At 46.5% G+C, this 19,495-nt stretch overlaps 1 protein-coding gene across 1 annotated transcript in view; it reads right to left on the bottom strand.

Annotated features, from left to right (window-relative positions):
• LOC129387935 (uncharacterized) overlaps positions 1 to 11,850 on the bottom strand; it is a 46,038-nt gene extending 34,188 nt beyond the window's left edge. Inside the window, exons 1-4 of the mRNA XM_055077764.1 lie at positions 11,364 to 11,850; positions 7,939 to 8,033; positions 2,824 to 3,044; positions 1,381 to 1,537 (exon numbers count right to left, since the gene is read on the bottom strand). Of these exons, the coding sequence (XP_054933739.1) occupies positions 1,381 to 1,537; positions 2,824 to 3,044; positions 7,939 to 8,017 (457 nt within the window). The 5' untranslated portion in view covers positions 8,018 to 8,033; positions 11,364 to 11,850. The remainder of the gene's footprint in view (positions 1 to 1,380; positions 1,538 to 2,823; positions 3,045 to 7,938; positions 8,034 to 11,363) is intronic.
• Positions 11,851 to 19,495: the final 7,645 nt, after the last annotated feature.

The raw sequence follows: 19,495 nt of genomic DNA on the forward strand, positions 1-19,495 counted from the left end.
ACACCACAAAAGGCGACATTAAGAGCAGCACCAGCACCAACGTAAATGAGCAAACAAAAGAAAGAAAAGGAAAAGAAAAAGAAACCTTAATGTCACGTATGATGACGGCTCGAGTAAATGTACTTTTCGAATAAATCTCGCAGTTGCAGGTCAGCGCTCGTCGTATGTTTCCGCCTCCGGCCGCATCTTTTCACTCTGCGGTGAGATATAGGGTAACATAGCAACCCGCCCAATTATCCGTCCTCCCACAGTCACGGGGTGTCATTCTTCCTGCAAAATATGGCTCAACCCACCGGCGCGCTGGCGGAAGGAGAGAGGGTAGGAGTTAATGTGTGCCGCAAACTTCTGACGCAAAACCTTTCTCCGAAATCTGCGAATGCTTGATGCGTTCCCTGAAACTAGCAAAATACATTTGGCCGCATGCTGGTATAGACAGATGTGACACCCGCATCTAGCATTACTTATTCTAGCAAGGCAGGTCAAGGCTGATGATATTTAAATACAAGGTCTTCCTTTTCCTTTTTAACTTTTTATTTTTTATCGCATGGGTGACAGGTATGTCCAGTGTTTAGGTTCATTGTGTCCGCAGCGTAATTTCTACGCAGCTTCAAGTTCAATTTGCGTCACTTCTGGACATTCTGGTCATGTTCTCAGATGTTATCGGTACATGTTGCTGTTATATTCTAAGAATTCCAAGCGCTTTTTATCGCACTTTCGGTATAATCAGTCATCATTATTAACGCAAATATCTGTCATCGCCGCAAAGGTTCATTGGCTAAAGCCGTTATGCTTCTTAGCACCTGGTCGAGGGTTCGATCGACACCGTGCCATGGCGCCCGAGTTTTTATCGGGGCAAAATGAGCCCTCCTCCTCCGCACTACAGGATCTACCTTTGTACCGCGTGCAGCATTGGTGCGTCGAAACCGACCCGTCAAATCGAATTCCCATCGGTAAAAACATCTTACCAGTGAAGGGTTGTAAACAAAAAACGTCAGTACCTGTCCTTCCGATTTTCGCATGTTTTCAGATTTGAGCTCGTCGTCGGGATGAATGGCTATCGGGCCTTTGCCTTTTCAATCAAATTTTATCATGTGCCATCTCTCCATTACTCCAACCTCCGAGCTGCAAAAAGGTTTACACAGTGGACTCTTCGCCTGCTATGCCTAAGGCACGCCAAGGAATCGTGATCTTTGCATGAACAAACCTCCGGCGTCTAACAAACTTGTCCGATAAACGGCAAAACACTAAGCTACACCCCCCCCCCCCCTTTCCTCCTTCCATCCACCTCTCTTCCTTAAAAAATGCACTTCTCTTGGGTCGAGTTCACTGAACGTTATTTGTAGTTCAAAAGGGTCCTTCCTTGGTCATGCTGAAGCTTACGCTTGTAGGCGGTGACGATGGCTTCGAACCCATCGTTGTTGGACGCGGGCTCTCCGCCTCCCGTGCTCCAGGTGACATTCATGACGTTTCCCTTGCTGATCACCTCCTTCACGTCCGAAGTACATATTGGCCCGTCGATGTGTTCGGCGTTCGACAGCTGTAATGAGAAGGAAACAAATGCTACATACTCATAAGGTGACTTGCTTTCTGTTTTTCTTCTTTCATTTCATCGGGCCGGTTTGTTTCATTTTGGTGAACGAACTTGTTCTCTTTTATGCGCTACCGACCCTTTCATGCTTCCTCGCTACAAGATGTATGACTGAACGCGTGTGATATATTGAGAAGAAAACACTACCTATTGCCGCATGTTTCTTTTTATTTTTCTTTAGTCAAGATTACATTCGAGTTCGACATTCGGGACAGCTTAAATTTGCATAATATATGCGCACTGTCACTTGTCTGGGGCGCGAGAGTGGCTAAGAAATCGGCCCGCTACTGAGAAAGAACTTGCGATATTGCTCACTTTATTTTGTTTAATTTTTCATCTCTAATGCTCCCCTCGGGTTGTTATGTGAACTTTCAAATTCCTTAGGCTTGATTTTCATGTTCTTGATTCAACAACGCTAGCTGTACAGGGCTTTTCGTCATCATCATCAGCCTGGCTACGCCCACTGCAGGGCAAAGGACTCTCCCATACTTCTCCAACTAACCCGGTCATGTGCTAATTGTGGCCATGTTGTCCCTGCAAACTTCTTATTCTCATCCGTCCACCTAACTTTCTGCCGCGCCCTGCTATGCTTCCCTTCTCTTGGAATCCAGTCCCCAACCCTTAATGACCATCGGTTATCTTCCCTCCTGACATGCCTGCCCATTTCTTTTCCTGGATTTCAACTAAGATGTCATTAACTCGTGTTTGTTCCCTCAGCCAATCTGCTATCTTCTTATTCCCCCCCCCCCTTAACGCTACACCCATCATTCTTATTTCCATAGCTCGTTGCGTCGTCCTCAATTTAAATAGAACCCATTTCGCAAGCCGCCAGTTTTCTGCCCCGTAGGTGAGTACTGGTAAAACACAGCTGTTATACACTATTCTCTTAAGGGATAATGGCAGCCTGCTGTTCATGATCTGAGAAAGCTTGCCAAACGCACCCCAGCCCATTCTTATTCTTCTGATTATTTTAGTGTCATGATCCGGATACGATAGGTAGGTACGATAGGTAGCGAGGCACTGGAAATGGTAAGGGAATACATCTACTTAGGGCAGGTAGTGACCGCGGATCCGGATCTGATATGAACAGCCCCAAGCGACTGTTGTGAGACCAATGATGCAGCGAAAATGTTCTTTCGGGAACCTTTTATGCGCATATAACTCCCCGAAATGTCATTAGTAATTAAATCTTAGTCACCAAACGATTGTGCGCTAAAAACAAGCGTTCATTTTACCAGCAAGGAATCGGAGCAGTTCCCAGTGGTCCCCGGGAACTGGATCGTCTCGAAGACGACCACGATGCGGTAGTCATTCGACGTCTTGACGATGAAGTTGCACGTGAGGCCAGACTTGTAGTGCGCCCCCTGATGGGAACGCATGATGATGGCCGAGCCGGGACCGGTTGGTGGAAGCTGGACCGTGCGTGGCAGGCCATCGCAGGCATCTTCCATGATATCTGTTGAGGGCAAGTATCAAACAGTATTCGCAAAACAGGGCCCGTATTCACGAAAACGTTCTTATCCTAGATCTTTTCGTAACAGCAGCCGTCAACAAGTAGTATGCTTAGGCATACTACTAGCGAAAGCGGGAACGTGAAGGAATGAAAGAGCACTTACAACCAACAAGCTTTGTGAATTCGGCTCCAGGGCCCGCATCCACAACAACCTCTTACACTATAGAATTGTTCGTAAGAGCAAATTCCAGCCAATTTTAACATATCAGTAGGGAAAAGAACTTACGTATACGTACAAAGATCACTCTGCCTACCATGGCAAATAGCACTCATGAACGAAAAGCGTTGTAAATTTGGCTCTAGTTTCGTAGGCTGATTTGTTTCGCGCGCACAGCGGCCGGTCAAAGACAAAAAGGGATTCTACAAGTGCGAAACTGAGAATGTTCAATTTCCTCCGATCATTACGTTTCAATAATGGTTGAACCGGTCGCGGTGCCTCCTCGCCCTCCGCTAAATTCAGCAAGCGGAAATAACGCACCTAACTTTCGTTTACGCATTCAATGGGGCAATTTCATGTTGCTTGGTAAGTACTCGCAATGAAGTTACCTTTATCAGGTAAAGGACGGAAAATTGATTCTTTTGCTCAAATTTGAAGCATCTATCACCGCAAGTGGAGTCGTCAGAACTGGTCTTCCTAGCAGGAGCAAGGAGAAAATAGCTTTTGCTTGTTCCAGCGTAACTAAGCCCCTGCCCCATGTTCTTTTGGCGTGTTTAGGTCTCCTGACCTAGCACTCCCTCTACATGCTTCACTATTGTTGTTATAACTGTTGTTCTCCTCATACTAAGCGCAACACTGATTGTCTTTAACGTTTTCAGAGAAAGGCCGTAAGGTTTATTTTTGATAAATTTTCAGCATTAGACTCGCCTTCTGACTTAATGCATGTAAATGGCATTCCCCTATCACAGGCACGAAGGCAAAAAATTCGATTAGAATTTCTTTCCCAACTCTTGGAAAACAAGCTAGCGCTGTATGTATCATAGTATTTGTCACCCTTAACTAGCAGGCCCACCCCACACCACAATGAAAACACTCTAACCCCATATTTGGTCGCACAGACCTATTTAAGTTTTCTTATTTCCCGAGAACCATTAGTGAATGGAACTGCCTTATCAACGCAAGTGATCACACTGTGAAGTAACCTTTCTGAGCATGTATTATTGTTGCTTTTTTTCGTTGCTGTTCCTTTTGTACTTCTTTTGTATTTGTATCGACCACCCTGCCTGGACCACGAGTGCGCAGCATTGTATAAATAAATGATTAAATGCATGCGGCCACCACAATGTCGTAAATGCTCGTAGGGAAGCAATTCACTCATTCAAGCTGTTTCACGCCCTATGCTAACACTGACAGTATGGTGTAGGATCTCTATATTCCTTCTCCTTTTTCATCCGCATTGCGCACCTATTTGCAGATGTCAATCTAGCGGCTAGGAAGTTATGGTTCAGTCAGTGGGCGTTCAAACTCGATCTATCTCTTAAAAAAACTGTCGTTCTTCTTAACACCTAGTTTTCGCACTATTTATTGCATTGGCATACCTGCAGTTGGTAATGGTAGAGTTAAGCAACAGTGCTGGATAAGCAAGGCAGTCGATGTCAGTATAATGGGTTTTATAATTGGCTCAATGTAATAGATCATCTTGCGATGTACAGATTTAGCGCCAGCAGGGCTCAATGTTTCTAAAACTTAGATTGATAGTGGTCACCTCGTTTTCAACCATACGTTTCCCAAAGCGTTTTTTACAAGGATATTGCACACTTTTTTGTTTTAGTGGTGCAAATAATCGTTCGGCACTGTTATTTGAAAATGTGATACAGCACCATAATACATTCAGCTGTGTGTAGATTCCTCATGGATAAAAACAAAGAGTCACTAAACTTGACTGAAACCTGTACGCCAGATGAAAAAGAAGCGGAAGATCACTTCGAGGAGCTTGACCTACGAATATCAAGCTCTCAGCGCACACTGCAAATTGGAACAGGACGCATCGGCACCTGTGATAAGCTTCTTTTTATTTGGTGCAGTTATGTTTCTTTGTTTAAACATTACAACGGGCAAAATAAGGTTTGACGAAAAAAACTGCAACTTTTTCAACTCCTGCCCCACAAAGTATAAGAAAGCTGGGCGATTTTGAAGGAATGCATCACGTGTTCATTCACAACCTTTCGACTCTGGCGCCGTCATTTTGCACAATACCCATAGCTTTGCTAAAAATTGAACAATTTCAATTTCTTTCTATTTGTGTCATGTTCCTGAAAGATTTTCCACACTAAATAGGTGAAACAAATATCACTGCCGTAACAAAATATTTACGTACTTTTTCCTTACAGAGAAGAGAGAAAAACTACACATAGAATATGTCTACAGACTTTTAAGAATCGGACGTCGGAAGAATACCGAAAAGTCACGCATGTTCGCTTCTTGAATTATTTTCAGCTGTCAGCTTTTTTATTGTCTTATATGACGTAATAACGAGTGTTTCTATAAATGAAATACACATAATGTTGCAAATCAGTTGTGGAGAAATCCGCGACATCGAGGAAGTTTATGAACGAAAAAAATTGTAACCCACTTGACAGTAGCATTCAGTGTCTCTGTGCTTTGAATCATGGAATAATTCTACGTCACTCTGACGGTTTGCTAGCGTTTTTGTTAACTCGGATGGTAGCGAACGCTCAGGACAGCCGTCGGTCCCGGGCTCAATCCCCGACCAGCACGCACTTTTCTTCAACTGCGAAGGTTTCTTCCTGAGAAATCCGTTGGTGTTCTCTGTGTAGCCTCCTGTTGTAATGTCTGGTGATTGGCAACAAAAGAAAAAAAATCATCGCCCGAGCCCTCCGTACAGATTGTTAACCAGCGAAGCTGAAACGTGCGGCCCCAGTGTTTATCACTCGGTTAATCACGACGTTCCATTACACGACGGCTTCGTAGGCTGCCGGGTCCTCGGTACGCAGTTGCTGCTTGCGCTCGGCTGCACGAGACTGTTCTTGTAGCCGGCCTGCAGCACCGGCACGGCGTAGACGAGCTCGTTCCCGGTTCTGATCGTGGTGTTGCTCATCGAAAGCTGCTTGCTCCTCAGGAGTACGTTTGACGCGTGGCCTACCCATTACGGAGCCGGAGATAAACTACTGCGCGCGCGCTCGGCTGCGACGGAAAGCGACTGAGAGCGACGACGTCACTACTGGCGCAGCCAATCGAGTGCCTGTTTCATTACTTTTCTCGCGCATGCGCATAGGGTTGCGCCGTGGTACTTTCGGCGCACAGGCAACAGACGTACGGACGAATCGGCTAGCAATATACAGCTTCGCTGGAAAAAAATGAATTAGTAACTTGTTTTCATATACACAGATAATTGCGTCTCTATTTCATTGCTTTTTTATTTCTCGACTTCAAGGTCATGCATGAATATAATATGAGGCTTTGCATTGCATGTGGAATTTAACTACATTGGAACGTGGAACCACTGAATGACGATGGGTTTACTGGCTAATGGTTTCCTATACATACATATTCGACAGCGCACCGCAGATCAAAAAAGAAAAGAAAATTCCTCCGCAGCGGCATTGCGCGTTTCGAGACCGTCGGGTTTGAACGTCTCAGCTCGTAGTGTGCGTATAAAAGCTTCCTACTGGAGGCACTTCCCGCCTATTGATTGAACACTAAAGGCCGATCCACATGACGGACCAAATTGCTCTTTTAGACCGCGGTCCGCGCATCACGTGATAGGACTTCACCAGCTCGTGCGGACCGCCGTTGGCCCGCGCAAGACCGCGGCCCTCGCGGTCCAACAAAACACCGAGGCTTTTCCCGCTTCAGTTCTTGCGGCGCACGGCATATAAACCGCAACGATTTTGGCGTAGCCAACGAATGTTCTCGGGCAACAGAGTATCTTCAGCCAAATTGAATCTAGTTTTCGGCTCAGCAAAAGCCAGTAATTTCATCTTCGCCGTTCCGCCCACACGTGAGTGCAGCAGATATACTTTTTTAAACACCATGTCCTCTTGGAGTGACGAGGAGGTTTCTTAGTTTGTATCCCTGGTTGAGCAGTTCCCGGCTTTGCGGGACTCGAGCCGGAATGATTACAATGATAACACGAAAAGGCTTTAGTGTAGCTAGTTAGTATGCGCTGCCGTCTGCTATGGCGGTCCGCCGTGTGGATGTGCTCTGCGCCGGACCGGACTACGGCGGGCCGTGACGTCGCATCACGTGACCAATCGGCCCGTAGACTTGGTCCGTCGGGTGGAACGGCCTTAACTAGCCAAGAACCTTGAGCCGCTGAGGTAACTTACTGAGTGCTATATGACCTTGGAGGTCACACCGTAACGCTCCGTTCGATATCAGCCACTGACATAATTGCTCCTGCGCATTGATCCGGCGCACTACCGCGCCGGATAAATATGCACATCGATCAATACAAAGAGAATTTTAGCGCACCCAAACAAAGTGTGAGTGCCCGCATGTTTCAAAATTCAGAGGCACATTAGCATTATTGTTTTTGTTGACTGACCAGGCATGCTTTCATCTCAAAACTTCGCAATCAGGAATTTACACTCGAGGGCAGTTGTCCATCAACCAGCCGTGTAATTCGCTTTCCAACAACAAGCTTCCCTATCTCGATACTTTTTAAGGTGATCAAGGAACGGGTGTACTTGTTTTTTCGTGTTTCTCAAGACGCTTGTGGACATGCATCACAATGTCGATCCAAAGAAGAACAGAAAACTTAGTCGCAACTTCAATGCTTTAAGTCGCAAGTCCAGTGTTCATCCTGCTTCCTTCTCTCAGTCTGTGGGTGTTCGTCCCGCCTTGCAACATTTCAATGTGAAATCAATTATAACTCACAGGGGACGTATATCACCGATGACACCCGTGGCAGGCATTCTGTGACAAGTACCGCCACCAGCAGAAATCCCAATGCCATGGAGATTGCATCGGTCCTGGAAAGAAAGTGAGTTGCGTGCCCGTTGCCCCAATAGCGCCGCATATACGAGTGATGGTACATAAAACCATACAGAATTTTTAAAAGTCGCTTGTGGCACATACCACAATTGTAATATTTGAACACGTTCGCTTGAAGAGGCGCACAATACTTCATCTAGAAATCGAAACGCGTTATCAACGGCAAAATTTTCAGCCAACTAAGTTTTTTGCTACATGGCACATATTGCGATTTGCCAATTGCAGCCGTTTGGGTATGCGACGCATGTCGACTTCGAATGAATCCTGAGGATACCAGCGGTATCGAGATATGCGCCGTCAAAGTTATGCTAAATATCCACTGTTCTTCCACTTATTTTTTGACAAAACGCCGTTTTATATGAAGCACGAAAGTAGCTGGACCACCAAGATATTTCGCGTCACTTGTCTCGGAATTGAATATCTTAAATTGGTGTCATCCTGAAAATCAGTTGCAAGCGGATACGCCTTGGGAATCCACCGTTTCATAAAGTAAAATATGCCCCATAAAGTATTTAATTGAAAATAAATAACTGATTACATATTTCTATCTCTCGCGCTAGTAATGTCCGCCTCCTTGAGTAATCCAGCTCAAGCACTAGAAATGTATTATATCACCGAGGGTATTATGAAACATTCTGTATGGCCTTAAAAACACGCTCGGTTCAGAGCACGTAACAAAAATATGGTAATTTCGCCCGAAGGACGACGCATTGACAGAGCAAGGTTTAGCGTCACGCGCCAAATTCTCGTACGATGTTTTAACCATTAAGCAGGTGGGGCCTAGCGTACCGCAGCACTCAAGGCAACTGCTGCTGCGCAGAAGAGACAGCACCCTGGAACCTGCCGGGCATCTCAAACGCTGTCTAGATCCTCATCACACCGCGATTCTGCACCATATGAAACGGACGGGCAACCGTCCGCGTTAATCAGAACGGTGTGAAAGAGCATAACTGACGGCTGATAGCTGCGCTAGTGTTGGAATTCTGATATACGACGCATTTCCAGCGCTTCGAGAGAAACAAATATATTGAAAGAATAAAAGACAGAACGAAAGGGAGGATCTTGGTTCTGCAGCTGATTTCGCTCCAGGACAACTACAGCGTCCTCCCTGTACCGGTCTCTTCGTTTCTCTGAATATTTCCTGCTTCCGTCGAAGCACTGGAAATACATCCCATAAATGTGAAGTATTAGATAACGTTTACTTGACGACCAGTGCATGCGCACAGCATGCCAGCAGGAACACTACTGTGCAGGTACCGTGCGTGTGGGCAACGCTCATGCTAGCCGCGGATAACCGGAGGTTGTCCTGGATCCGCCTCAAAGCCGACTGAGCGGAGCATTGATGATGCGCCTACTTCGCTTCATCATTTCTGCAGCGGAACGCACTTTGGATTTGTAAAGACCCCTAACCACCCGCGCACGAGTAGCGCATCTGCCTTCGATAGCAGTACAGCGCGATAACGCCGAGGGCATTGGTGGCGGCGCAAAGGCACCTTCTTGGGCTTTCGACTAATTGCTATCGCAAAATATGGATGGATGTGTGGATGGATGGATGTTTATTGATATAGGAATCGTTCATTAACCGATTTTCTGTAAGTGTTTCTAGGGAAGAGAATCAACTGGACCGCTTCCTCTAGGTCGCGACCACAGCGTTATATTCTGTGTCCAAGGCTGCTGCCCGCGGCGAATGCAGGGAAGTAATCTTGGACTGATCGGTTGTTATGAGCCATTGGCCGCATCCAGCTGTCGTAGTCCTCTATCGTGGCTGCGTCGATATTTTTTTACTTGCACCGCTGCCTGCGCCGGACAGTCCCAAATTAGCTGTCGAGTCGTTGGGAAGCACGCCATTCGGCACACGGGACAGTCGTGCGTACTGGCTTATTGTCAGTTGGCTGCTCTTTGTCACCTGCGGTTTTCTTTAGCGGCTGTTTCTTCATTTTTTTAGAGCGCCGCTCTTAGGCGCCAGTTCGTGCGTTCAGCGTACGCATGCCTCGTCGCCCCTTGGCATAATCGAGCGAACGCGGAGAGCAGCGAGGAACAAAAGAAGGCGATAGCCTCGATGAAAGCGCGAGGAGGAAAGGCCTCCTCGAGGAGGAAGGCCTTTCATCGAGGAGTCCGAGGAAAGCGTGAAAGGAAAGCGCGGCAAGCTTCCGTCAAGCACCAGCAGATAGCATCTCGATTGTTCAATCGCGCTATGTCAATTTTCATCATCTAGGGTTCTTTAACGCGCACAAAATTCCCGGAACACGACCGTTTTGGATTCCGCACCCATCATCATGTGGCCGCCGCGGTCAAAATTGAATCCTCAACCTCGAGATAAGCATCGCCACGCTCTAGTAACTCCTTATTTGCCACACACAACAAACCGATGTCCTCAAACCTGTTAATTAACTGCCCAGCGCGTCGCTTGTTTGCAGACGTCACGAATGTCCCAGTTTATTGAGACGTTTCATTGTGAAGGCAGACATAGCCTTCCTCAGACATTTCATCTTAACTGATCTTTCCTGGAATGAAATCAGCTCGTAACCTGCTTGACTAGTCGACTGCCCTTTATAAGGCAAAGCGGAGGTGAAGGTGCACTTTCGAGCTGAATAACAGTTGCAGGTCCCGTTATCTCAAGTTTTGGAGTGGCGTCGAAGCGAAAGGCAGCAAGAAGCGTTCGATACTTTCAGCCGCTCTCTTATCCCGCCATCGAGTGAGGCCTGTTCATGTCTTTCTGCGCGCGCGTGACACCATACTTTTCAATTTATTACGTAAGCTAAGGTTTAGTTCGTTTTATAGGCTGGTAAAGTTGCGGACGCTATTTCATGCATTTGTCGATTACTTTGCTATCGCTTGACTGCCTCCCCTATCTGGAAAAGCTTCTACTTTTACCCAATGCCGACAACTTCAAGAGGAAGGGGCTGCGGCCACCCCGGAGTACTAAACAGTATTTTCGTTTACATGAACTTGGCGTGAGCGGGTCGAGTCAGAAGCCGAGTTAACGCACGTCGAACCGACGATTTTTGCAGGTATGTTGCCAAGCGTGTCGTCCGATTCAACCGGCCTCTTGCAGGCGGGTTACCGAACTCACCTCGATGCTGGTTCAGCCCCACACGTTAGCGTTTGCAAAGCCCAACCACCACATTTCGGCCAGACAAGGCGACTCGAACCGCCTTATCGTATCTTTTTGTAAACGTGGCTATTAGATACGTTCACATTAGCTAGGAACCGTGGGAAGCAGGCGTGCGGATGCTTGGTGACGAAGCTCTAAATAGCTGACTGAGTGGCTGACTAAACAGCTGCCGGATAAAACATGCAATTCGTACCTAGCTCTCCCCTGAGCACGGCGTCTTCGACTTGCGCATCGGCCCCCTTGAAGGCTGCCCTGCGTTGACGGTCAAACGTGCCGTTGCTGGCCTTTGCGTCGTCGTCTTTGAGCGGCTGCGCCCTCTTCCTAGCGGTGGTTGAGTAGTGTTCTTTTTTAGTGTTTAAAATTTGGCCTTGTGGCATAAAATATGTCATACAGTTATATACACATGCATGGTTGGTTATATCCGATGATTTCGAATAAGGATATACGATCCTGACCATAGATCCGCAGGTGATAGGTAGCCGGCTTGGGTGTAGCCCCACTTTTGACAGGCAGTCGTGCCTTTATATAATGGATACTAAGGAAGTGGTCAGGGGCGCATGCAGATGAAGATTTGCACATGCTGTGAGCTCAGCAAGATCCAGAAGGCGGCAGTAACCTACATGGTTTGTTAATTCATCATTGTGCACTTTCGGACATTGCTCTTTTGCCCTTGACGCAAACATGCCACATACCCACATGAGGCGGGGGGGGGGGGGGGTATTTGCCACGTAAAAATAGGTGATGACGCGCTCAAACAGCAAGAAGGGGGAGAAAAAAGGTGCGCAAAATTTTATTCGACCACTGAGAGCCGAGCGCGATTTCATGACATGAAAAGAGAAAGCGCACATTGATCAACATTGCAGCGCTGTGAATGCAGTAATGAACCCGTGCGCAGTACATTGAATTGTCTGTTTGAGTGAATCCCAAATGAAATTCACGAAAGAGGAGATTGAAGGTCCACGGATTCCGCTTTATTTCCAGATCAGTGAAATGGCGTGGTGATATCTGTGCTGCTAGCAACTGCGCACGTCACTGTGGTTAGATATAGGCAGTTCTGTTTGACTAGAGGCAGAAAAAAAGGCTTTTATTGGAAAAATGTACAAACCTTATGCATATAAATTATTCTTGGAACCAAGAATGATGTCCCAACCGACAATTCGAAATATCTAATACAAAGGCTTCCACGTGCCGTATTCCACCACTAAATTTTTACTTGCACAGATGTGGTCTGGCGGCGTCCCCTTTATCCAACTTGTGCAATGAGCCGGAATCCATCAATCATTTTTTTTTACTATGGTGTCGGCCGTTTTCCACTGTACCATAACGATGTGTGGAAATTCCGCTTCGAAATGTAGGACTGCCTTTGTACAGTAGTTTTACTTTCACTTGCAGCAATGGTATTAGGATAGAGCCCCAAGAACGTTTTCTGAGCCATTAATAATTTCCTCTGGGACACAAAGAGATTACTTTTTTAATATTTTCCATTTCCCATGATCGACCTATTTCTCTTTCAATAAATAATCGGTTTAGAAATTCAAATAGCAATACCACAAGTTGACAGTTACAATATTAATAATGTAATTATTCAAAGTTTAGCTCACCCATATTTTTTACGTCTACCGTTTATTTCACGTATTTTTAATATCAAGGCCATGTTACTATTCCTATTTACGCAAGTCTGACTACCATATTGCACAATGCTTAATTTCATTTATTTCTGTTTCTTTTTCATCCTCGAATATTCATTTATATTTGTTTTGTTTTTTTTTTCAAATCACTTTACCACCCGGTTCGTTGCCTATCCCCTCCAGTGGGTTTGTACCATTGAAGGCATCATGATCATCATGAGCAGCAGCATCACCAAAGACCACGGACACCGCTCTTCAGATTAAGTCAATCGCATCAAAAGAAAACTGCGTTAATATCTCTAACATGATCTTCACCGCGTTCATCGTCATTAGTGACGCAGCGCCAACTTCAGTGTCACAGCCTCATTCAAGCGGAGATGTTGCATCGTCTGATTTTTGTGTCCTGACGACTGTCGACACTGAAAAACGTGGCCACAAGATCCTTCGGGGGACAATATCTCGCCTTCTGCTTGTGTTATTTTATGCCCCTGAATTATGTCATAGTCATGAAATTGTATACATTAGGCTCGCAACGCGGAGGGATACTCTGCTGGTGTGGTACTTGCCAGCATCGGCGGCCAGCCGAATCTCGCCTGCTTCAACTACGCGATGACAACTAGTGCCCCAAGGAAACAATTTGCTATATTTGAAGAACGATGGTGTATTACTCGAAATAAAGCAAGAACGTTACGTGCGTACAAAGACTCGCGATTAACATAACGCGATATGCTTCTTTTTCTAGACATGTGTTGTGCCCAGGTAGCACTACTATCTTCATAGTCATACCGACACATTGCGAGTATTCATCACTGTCTGGATCTGTATTCTGTGTTCGTCCTTGCGTAGAAACTGCCATAATCATCCCAATTCGGTATCTCTGCAGAATATCTACCTGCATCCTAAAGAAAATACGGAACCCGCCCGTTTCACTTACCACACCCTCTTCGCATTAAACCATTCACTTCAGAACGAAACCCTACTAAGGACTCTTAAGCAAGGCCTTCACCGCATTCCTCGCCCCTAATGACGTAATGCCATCGTCAGCGTCATCAGCTGCGTTTTTTTTTTTCAACTTATTCTCTCATTAATTTCCTTTTTTTAAGAAAGAAAACGAAAAAAATTACCGACGATTACGTTACTTCCTAATGCGAAATTTGAGCGCAGCAAATAAGCTGTTTCACCTTTTCGATAGATTGAGGCAAAGAAATCGAGCAACACATGTATGCGCTATCACAGAATTTTTTTTTTTATTTTTCACACGTATTCCTTTAACAAAGACTCCACTAACAGTTCTTGACAGTCATGAAGGAAGCTTTGTGGTCGGAGAAATAGACTGATATATGTTCGACTTGGTACACCAATGCTTGATTCTCAAAGACGAGATCTATACAAGTGCCTCGCGAGGTTGTCACAGCCGTGGGACGCGTTACGAGCGAGAGGAACGGGATGTTCTCCCGCATAAGTGTTAGGAAATTGCTGTTTGTCTTTATGTCAACATTAAAGTCCCCCACTACTAACATCGGTGTGGATCGATGGACGGTTAATGCGAGTTGCAGGAAGTGCACGACGTCTTTCGTGAGTGCGGTAGGGGCGAAGTAGGCAGCTACTACCAGCAAGCCGTTGGGCAACTTTGCAGCGCACAGTTCGCCAACTTCATGTGACGTGCCAAACATTTCGACTGGTATTGCAGAGAGACCTGTGCGCAAGTAGATAGCGACTCCCGCCGCTCTGTTGTGGTCTCTGCGAGCACCACAGCAGTATAGGAAATCTATGAAACCGGAGACTCGCAGGAAGAGGGGGGAGGGGGGCGGCGTGTACACCCAGCGGCAAACGATGGGGGCAGAAGCGCGCGCAGCAAGCGGACAACACGATAAAGGGAGGAGGGAAGAGATAGCAGCGACTGACTGATGCCGCTGACGCCGATAGTGAGTCAACCCCAGCTGCGGAGTTGGTTTCAGGGACAACGCCGCCGATGCCGACACAAACAATATAATACCCTCGCTTCCGCAGCGCTAAGAACCAGGTCTAGCCGTGGGAAGGTGGTCACGTATTCGTCGACGTGCCGGGGCCTACGTGAAATAACCGGCGCGTCGGCAACTGAAGAGCACCCTATCCGCCACACAAGAACAGGGGGGGGGGACCCTTTCCTCCTCTTTCTGCATGGCGGCGACGGTGTTCTATGCAGTCACGTTATCTTGACTCTCTAGCGGCGTCAGCGGCATCCAGCGGTATCAGTCGGTCGCTGCTAGCGCTGGGGGGATGAAAGGGGGGCGGAGCTGGTTACGAGGCCGACGACAACGCCGACGACGACGCGAAACCCAGGAATGGACGCCAAAGAGCTGCGCTCTAAAAAATTTAGAAGAACCGTCTGGTTGTATCGGACTACATTCTTTTCCGTTACTGGCATTCTTTCTCCAGGAGGCGCTCTCTTCGGCACTGTAATATGGTTGTTTTCTCAGGATGAACTTTTCTTTCTTTCGAGGTCTGTTTTGTCGCATTCTTGTCCCGCTTTACGATGCAACGAGAGGAACCTTGAACACAACCTCTGTGGCAGCGCTCCTTGGTAGGCAGCGGTCAGTCTGGCCACCATGGTAGTGGTCACCCACTACGAGTCGTAGACACTTATCCTCCTTCGACATAAATTCTACTTATTGAGCGGAGCGTATTTGCAGAAATACGCTCACTTACTTACGTGAAACACGACACGATCAACACGAATAATACGATCACTTATCAATGTGGAACACATATGGAACAAACGTTCTTGAACGTCAGCTCATCCTCCGGTCAAATTTCTCGCCACTGTTACTGCAAACGTCTTTTCCCATAACTTTCGCTAAACAAATGGAACGATTTAATCTCTCTCCGCATAGGTTCCCCTAAATAAGAGAAACATACCTGCAAGAACGTCACACTTACATAGCGGAAGTTATGTGTACATGCCCATGCTTAGGAGGAAACCAAACCAAACTAAGCCAAATCTCAACACCGACTCCTTGCTCAGGTATTACCAAGAATTACCTTGGACGGAGACCAATAGATGGCCTATTCTTGTGATGCTAACATTGGATTACATTGGGGAAAGAAAATTGTTCGAAATTTTCGTTATCATTAGTTGGCCTAAAATTGACAATTGCCATTATCGTTTCACTTGGAACTTCGACTCTCGCCTTCAGGTGCACGGTTCCGCTCGCTACCATCCATAAATTCATTATTGATGCTGCTGTTGCCTCAAAGCATCGATCGTACTCACAGGGAGGATTGGTCACACTGGGTCGCTTGAAAAGTGCGCCCAACAAAACGCCATTATTGACGCCAAGAGATTACCGCTGATGAAGCGGTTTGTTCTATTATTTATTCCTCCTTTTACAGTGTTTCATTCGTGATACTTGGTTCATTTTCATGTTGCCTGTGTAACACGAAAGTTGTCCTCTCTCGCAGATTAGCAAGCAAAAATTTACTTTTCACGCTCATTTGATTCACACTTGATTATTCTCCAATATCACGTGGTGTGCATGAGTCACGAGATGATATTGAAATGGACTACGCCGTCTCTCGAAACATATTGCTCAATTTCGGAACTGGCATTCCTCGAGTTGAGGAACATTCCTCAAACTACAATCATTCGGTGTACACAATGCACACAACACAAAAATGGCTCAACACCGAAGACGGTGCGCTTCCTCCGAACAGCTGCCCTCTGCAAATAACAGAAGATCATGCCGTGTCGTGCTCACACACCACCGCCCCCCCCCCACCCCCCAAAAAAAATAATACGGCAGCTGCAAAAGGGCTTTTTCTTACAGTTTCCACGTAACCGATTTATGTTTTCTCGTATATTCAAATAACAATTCGAAGCTATGACGTCTGTAGATTGTGCATAAGTCACACTTTATGAATTTTACGATGGAATTTGCTTTTGAACATCAACTTTGTTCGATAAGGCACTTGTGCTTGGTGGATTGCCTTGCGGAATGATGATGTATGCTGCACTTTTACGCGCTTGCGTGTGCGTGCTACATACGTCGCTTGTTGTGATGATGCTTGTGTAACGGCTTTAACGTCAGTTGGGGTGGTGGTATCTGTCTGATGTCCGCCCTAGCTTCGCTGTACAGTCATGGACAGCCTAAGCTGAGACAAAATAACAGCAGACGAGCGATACTGGTGACGCAGCTCAGCCGCGAGAAAGGGAAGCTGTGACGAGATAAAACATGTGTTCAAGGGTGCCTTTCTTTTTCATCTTCGTTTAACATGTTTTATCTCATCGAAGCTTTCCGTTGTCGCGGCTGGGCCGCGCCACCGGTATCTGTCGTCTGCAGTTATTTTGTTTCAACTTAGGCTGTCCGTGACTGTACATGCATTTTCACAAGGCGGAATGGAGTCGGATGTTTTGCTTTCGCACATGCGTTGAGCTCACTTCGGTGGCGCTGTATTCTCTGTCTCGTTTAGCAGCGTATCCCCCCCCCCCTTTTTTTCCCTTCAAAAATGCAGGATAGCAAATTCGCTCTCGTTATTTTTTTTTACCGAAAGGCTGTGCGCAAGACTTTGGTCTGCCTAAGGTTTGGGCCAGATACGTTGACAGCTACACACCGACCAACCAGAGATCCGATTTAGCTATAGCAAACCAGACATGACCAGCTACTCAACCTTCCTGCATTTCTTTTTGTTCTCTCGCTTATCTTTCGAGTTGCAAGGAGGCACAATGTAATATTTAATAGAAAAGAGGCGCCTTCCCTCTCTGCTCAATATCTGAAGTTGATGAGCCTGTAGATCACGCCTTCCTATTTTTTCGCCGCTTTTCATCATCACGAAAAAAATAACTTGATAAGTACCGCTTCACCATATAGAATTCCATCTTTACATTACTAATATTTTCTCTTTGGGACCCTTCTCTATGGGACATTGTCTCGTGGATGTCTGCGCACCCGTTGAGAAATTTTGATTTCATAGAGCAAGATTTTCTCGCTAAATTCTTAGAACATTACTTTATTTTACGTTTGAACTTCTTAAAAAATTCACTCTCTTATTGCGAAGATAGCCTGTTACCCTCGCCTTGCGCGTGCTGGCAGCCGGCTGCTGTCTCACACGACAGACCGGTGCCCTATATGAAGCAAATCGAAGTGGCCCAGGGTAGCGGGTGACATGGCTAATGTAGACGTGAATTTCAACACGAACCCGCCGGCGTCATCATTTCGTCGTTGTCATTTTATTGCCTTCATTCCATTGCAGACAATCTCTCGTTCTCATGCCGTCGTAATGGTTCCGCAGTCGTCACTCTGTCATCCTGACGTCGTTGTCGTTTCGTCGTCATCATACCACGTCATTCTGTCGTAGTCATTTCATTATCATTAAGCCGACAGCGTAACCCCATCCTCAGCACGCAATAATCATCATTCCTAATTATCATACCGTCATCATCACGCCTTCGTAATGGAGCCTTCGTTATTATGTCGCCATCAAAAGCATGGGCGTCGCCGCCATGCCATTGTGATCATGCATTTGCACTCATACCATCATGGTAATTTTATCGGGGTCATTTTGTGCTTACCATTCGAGCATCGTCGTCCCGTTGTCATCAGGTCATCGACGTCACGTCACCATCGTCCTGCAGTCACCGTCATGCTAGCATCGGTGCCCCATTGTGGTGATGTCGTCGTTGTCATGCAGTCCTCATTCCTGCATCATATACACATCGTCGTCTTGTCGTCATTCCTTCATTGTCATTTCATCGCCGTCATGCCGTCGTCGTCCTACAGCCATCGTGATGCTGTGGTGGTCATTCTATGGTCGCAGTTTCATCGTCATCTTTCCAGTATGATTATCCTATTGTTGTCGCACCATCCTCGTCATTCCATCATCGCCATGCGAGGGATCCCTATGTTGGAGTGGCAGAAGCTTATGTTGCGCCAGGCTTTTCGCGGTAGAAACATGCCCAACTTGGTCGTTGCTCTACGCTTGTAAACTATAATAAATAATTATGGGGTTTTAGGTGCCAAAACCACTTTTTCATTATAAGGCGAGCCGTAGTGGAGGACTCCGTAAATTTTGACGACCTGGGGTTCTTTAACGTGCACCTAAATCTAAGTACCACGGGTGTTTCCGCATTTTGACTCCATCGACATGCGGCCGCCATGACCGGGATTCGTTTCCGTGACCTCGTGCTCAGCAGCCCAACACCATAGGCACAGAGCAACCGCGGCGGGTCTTGTAAACTATCGCTAAACATAAACTGTGTTCCTGGTGAAAATCAATGAAGCCTTCGCTCAAAGCAATTCCCACACCACGTTGGATTCACATTTCTTTATTTTGATGGCAATTACATAGACACGCCAGGCGAATTTCTGCCGTCCGCGTTGGCGTCATGCGTCGCCGTGAGGATCAGTATAACGTCTACGGTTGATAGAATCGTCGCCGCACGCCGTATACTGTATGTGCGAGTGTAAATGTGCCAGAGTGAGCCGGCAATCGCGGCTCACTCTCGCTCCGCCTTGTGGCCTGCGCAATGCTTTGGGGGGGAGGGGGGGGGAGCCAACCACGCGCCTGTAGGTTTCTTCTCATAGCCAGAGGAAGTTGTCCACGAGCATAGTACGCCCACGTTTACAAGTTTATACGGCCGATAAAACTACTATCCTTACTTCGCACAGCTGTCCTCTAATTTGCTATCGCACTCGATGCTTCGCCTTTTGAACGAAACTGC

The sequence above is a fragment of the Dermacentor andersoni genome, chromosome 10, assembly GCF_023375885.2.
Source record: "Dermacentor andersoni chromosome 10, qqDerAnde1_hic_scaffold, whole genome shotgun sequence".
NCBI lineage: Eukaryota > Metazoa > Arthropoda > Arachnida > Ixodida > Ixodidae > Dermacentor > Dermacentor andersoni.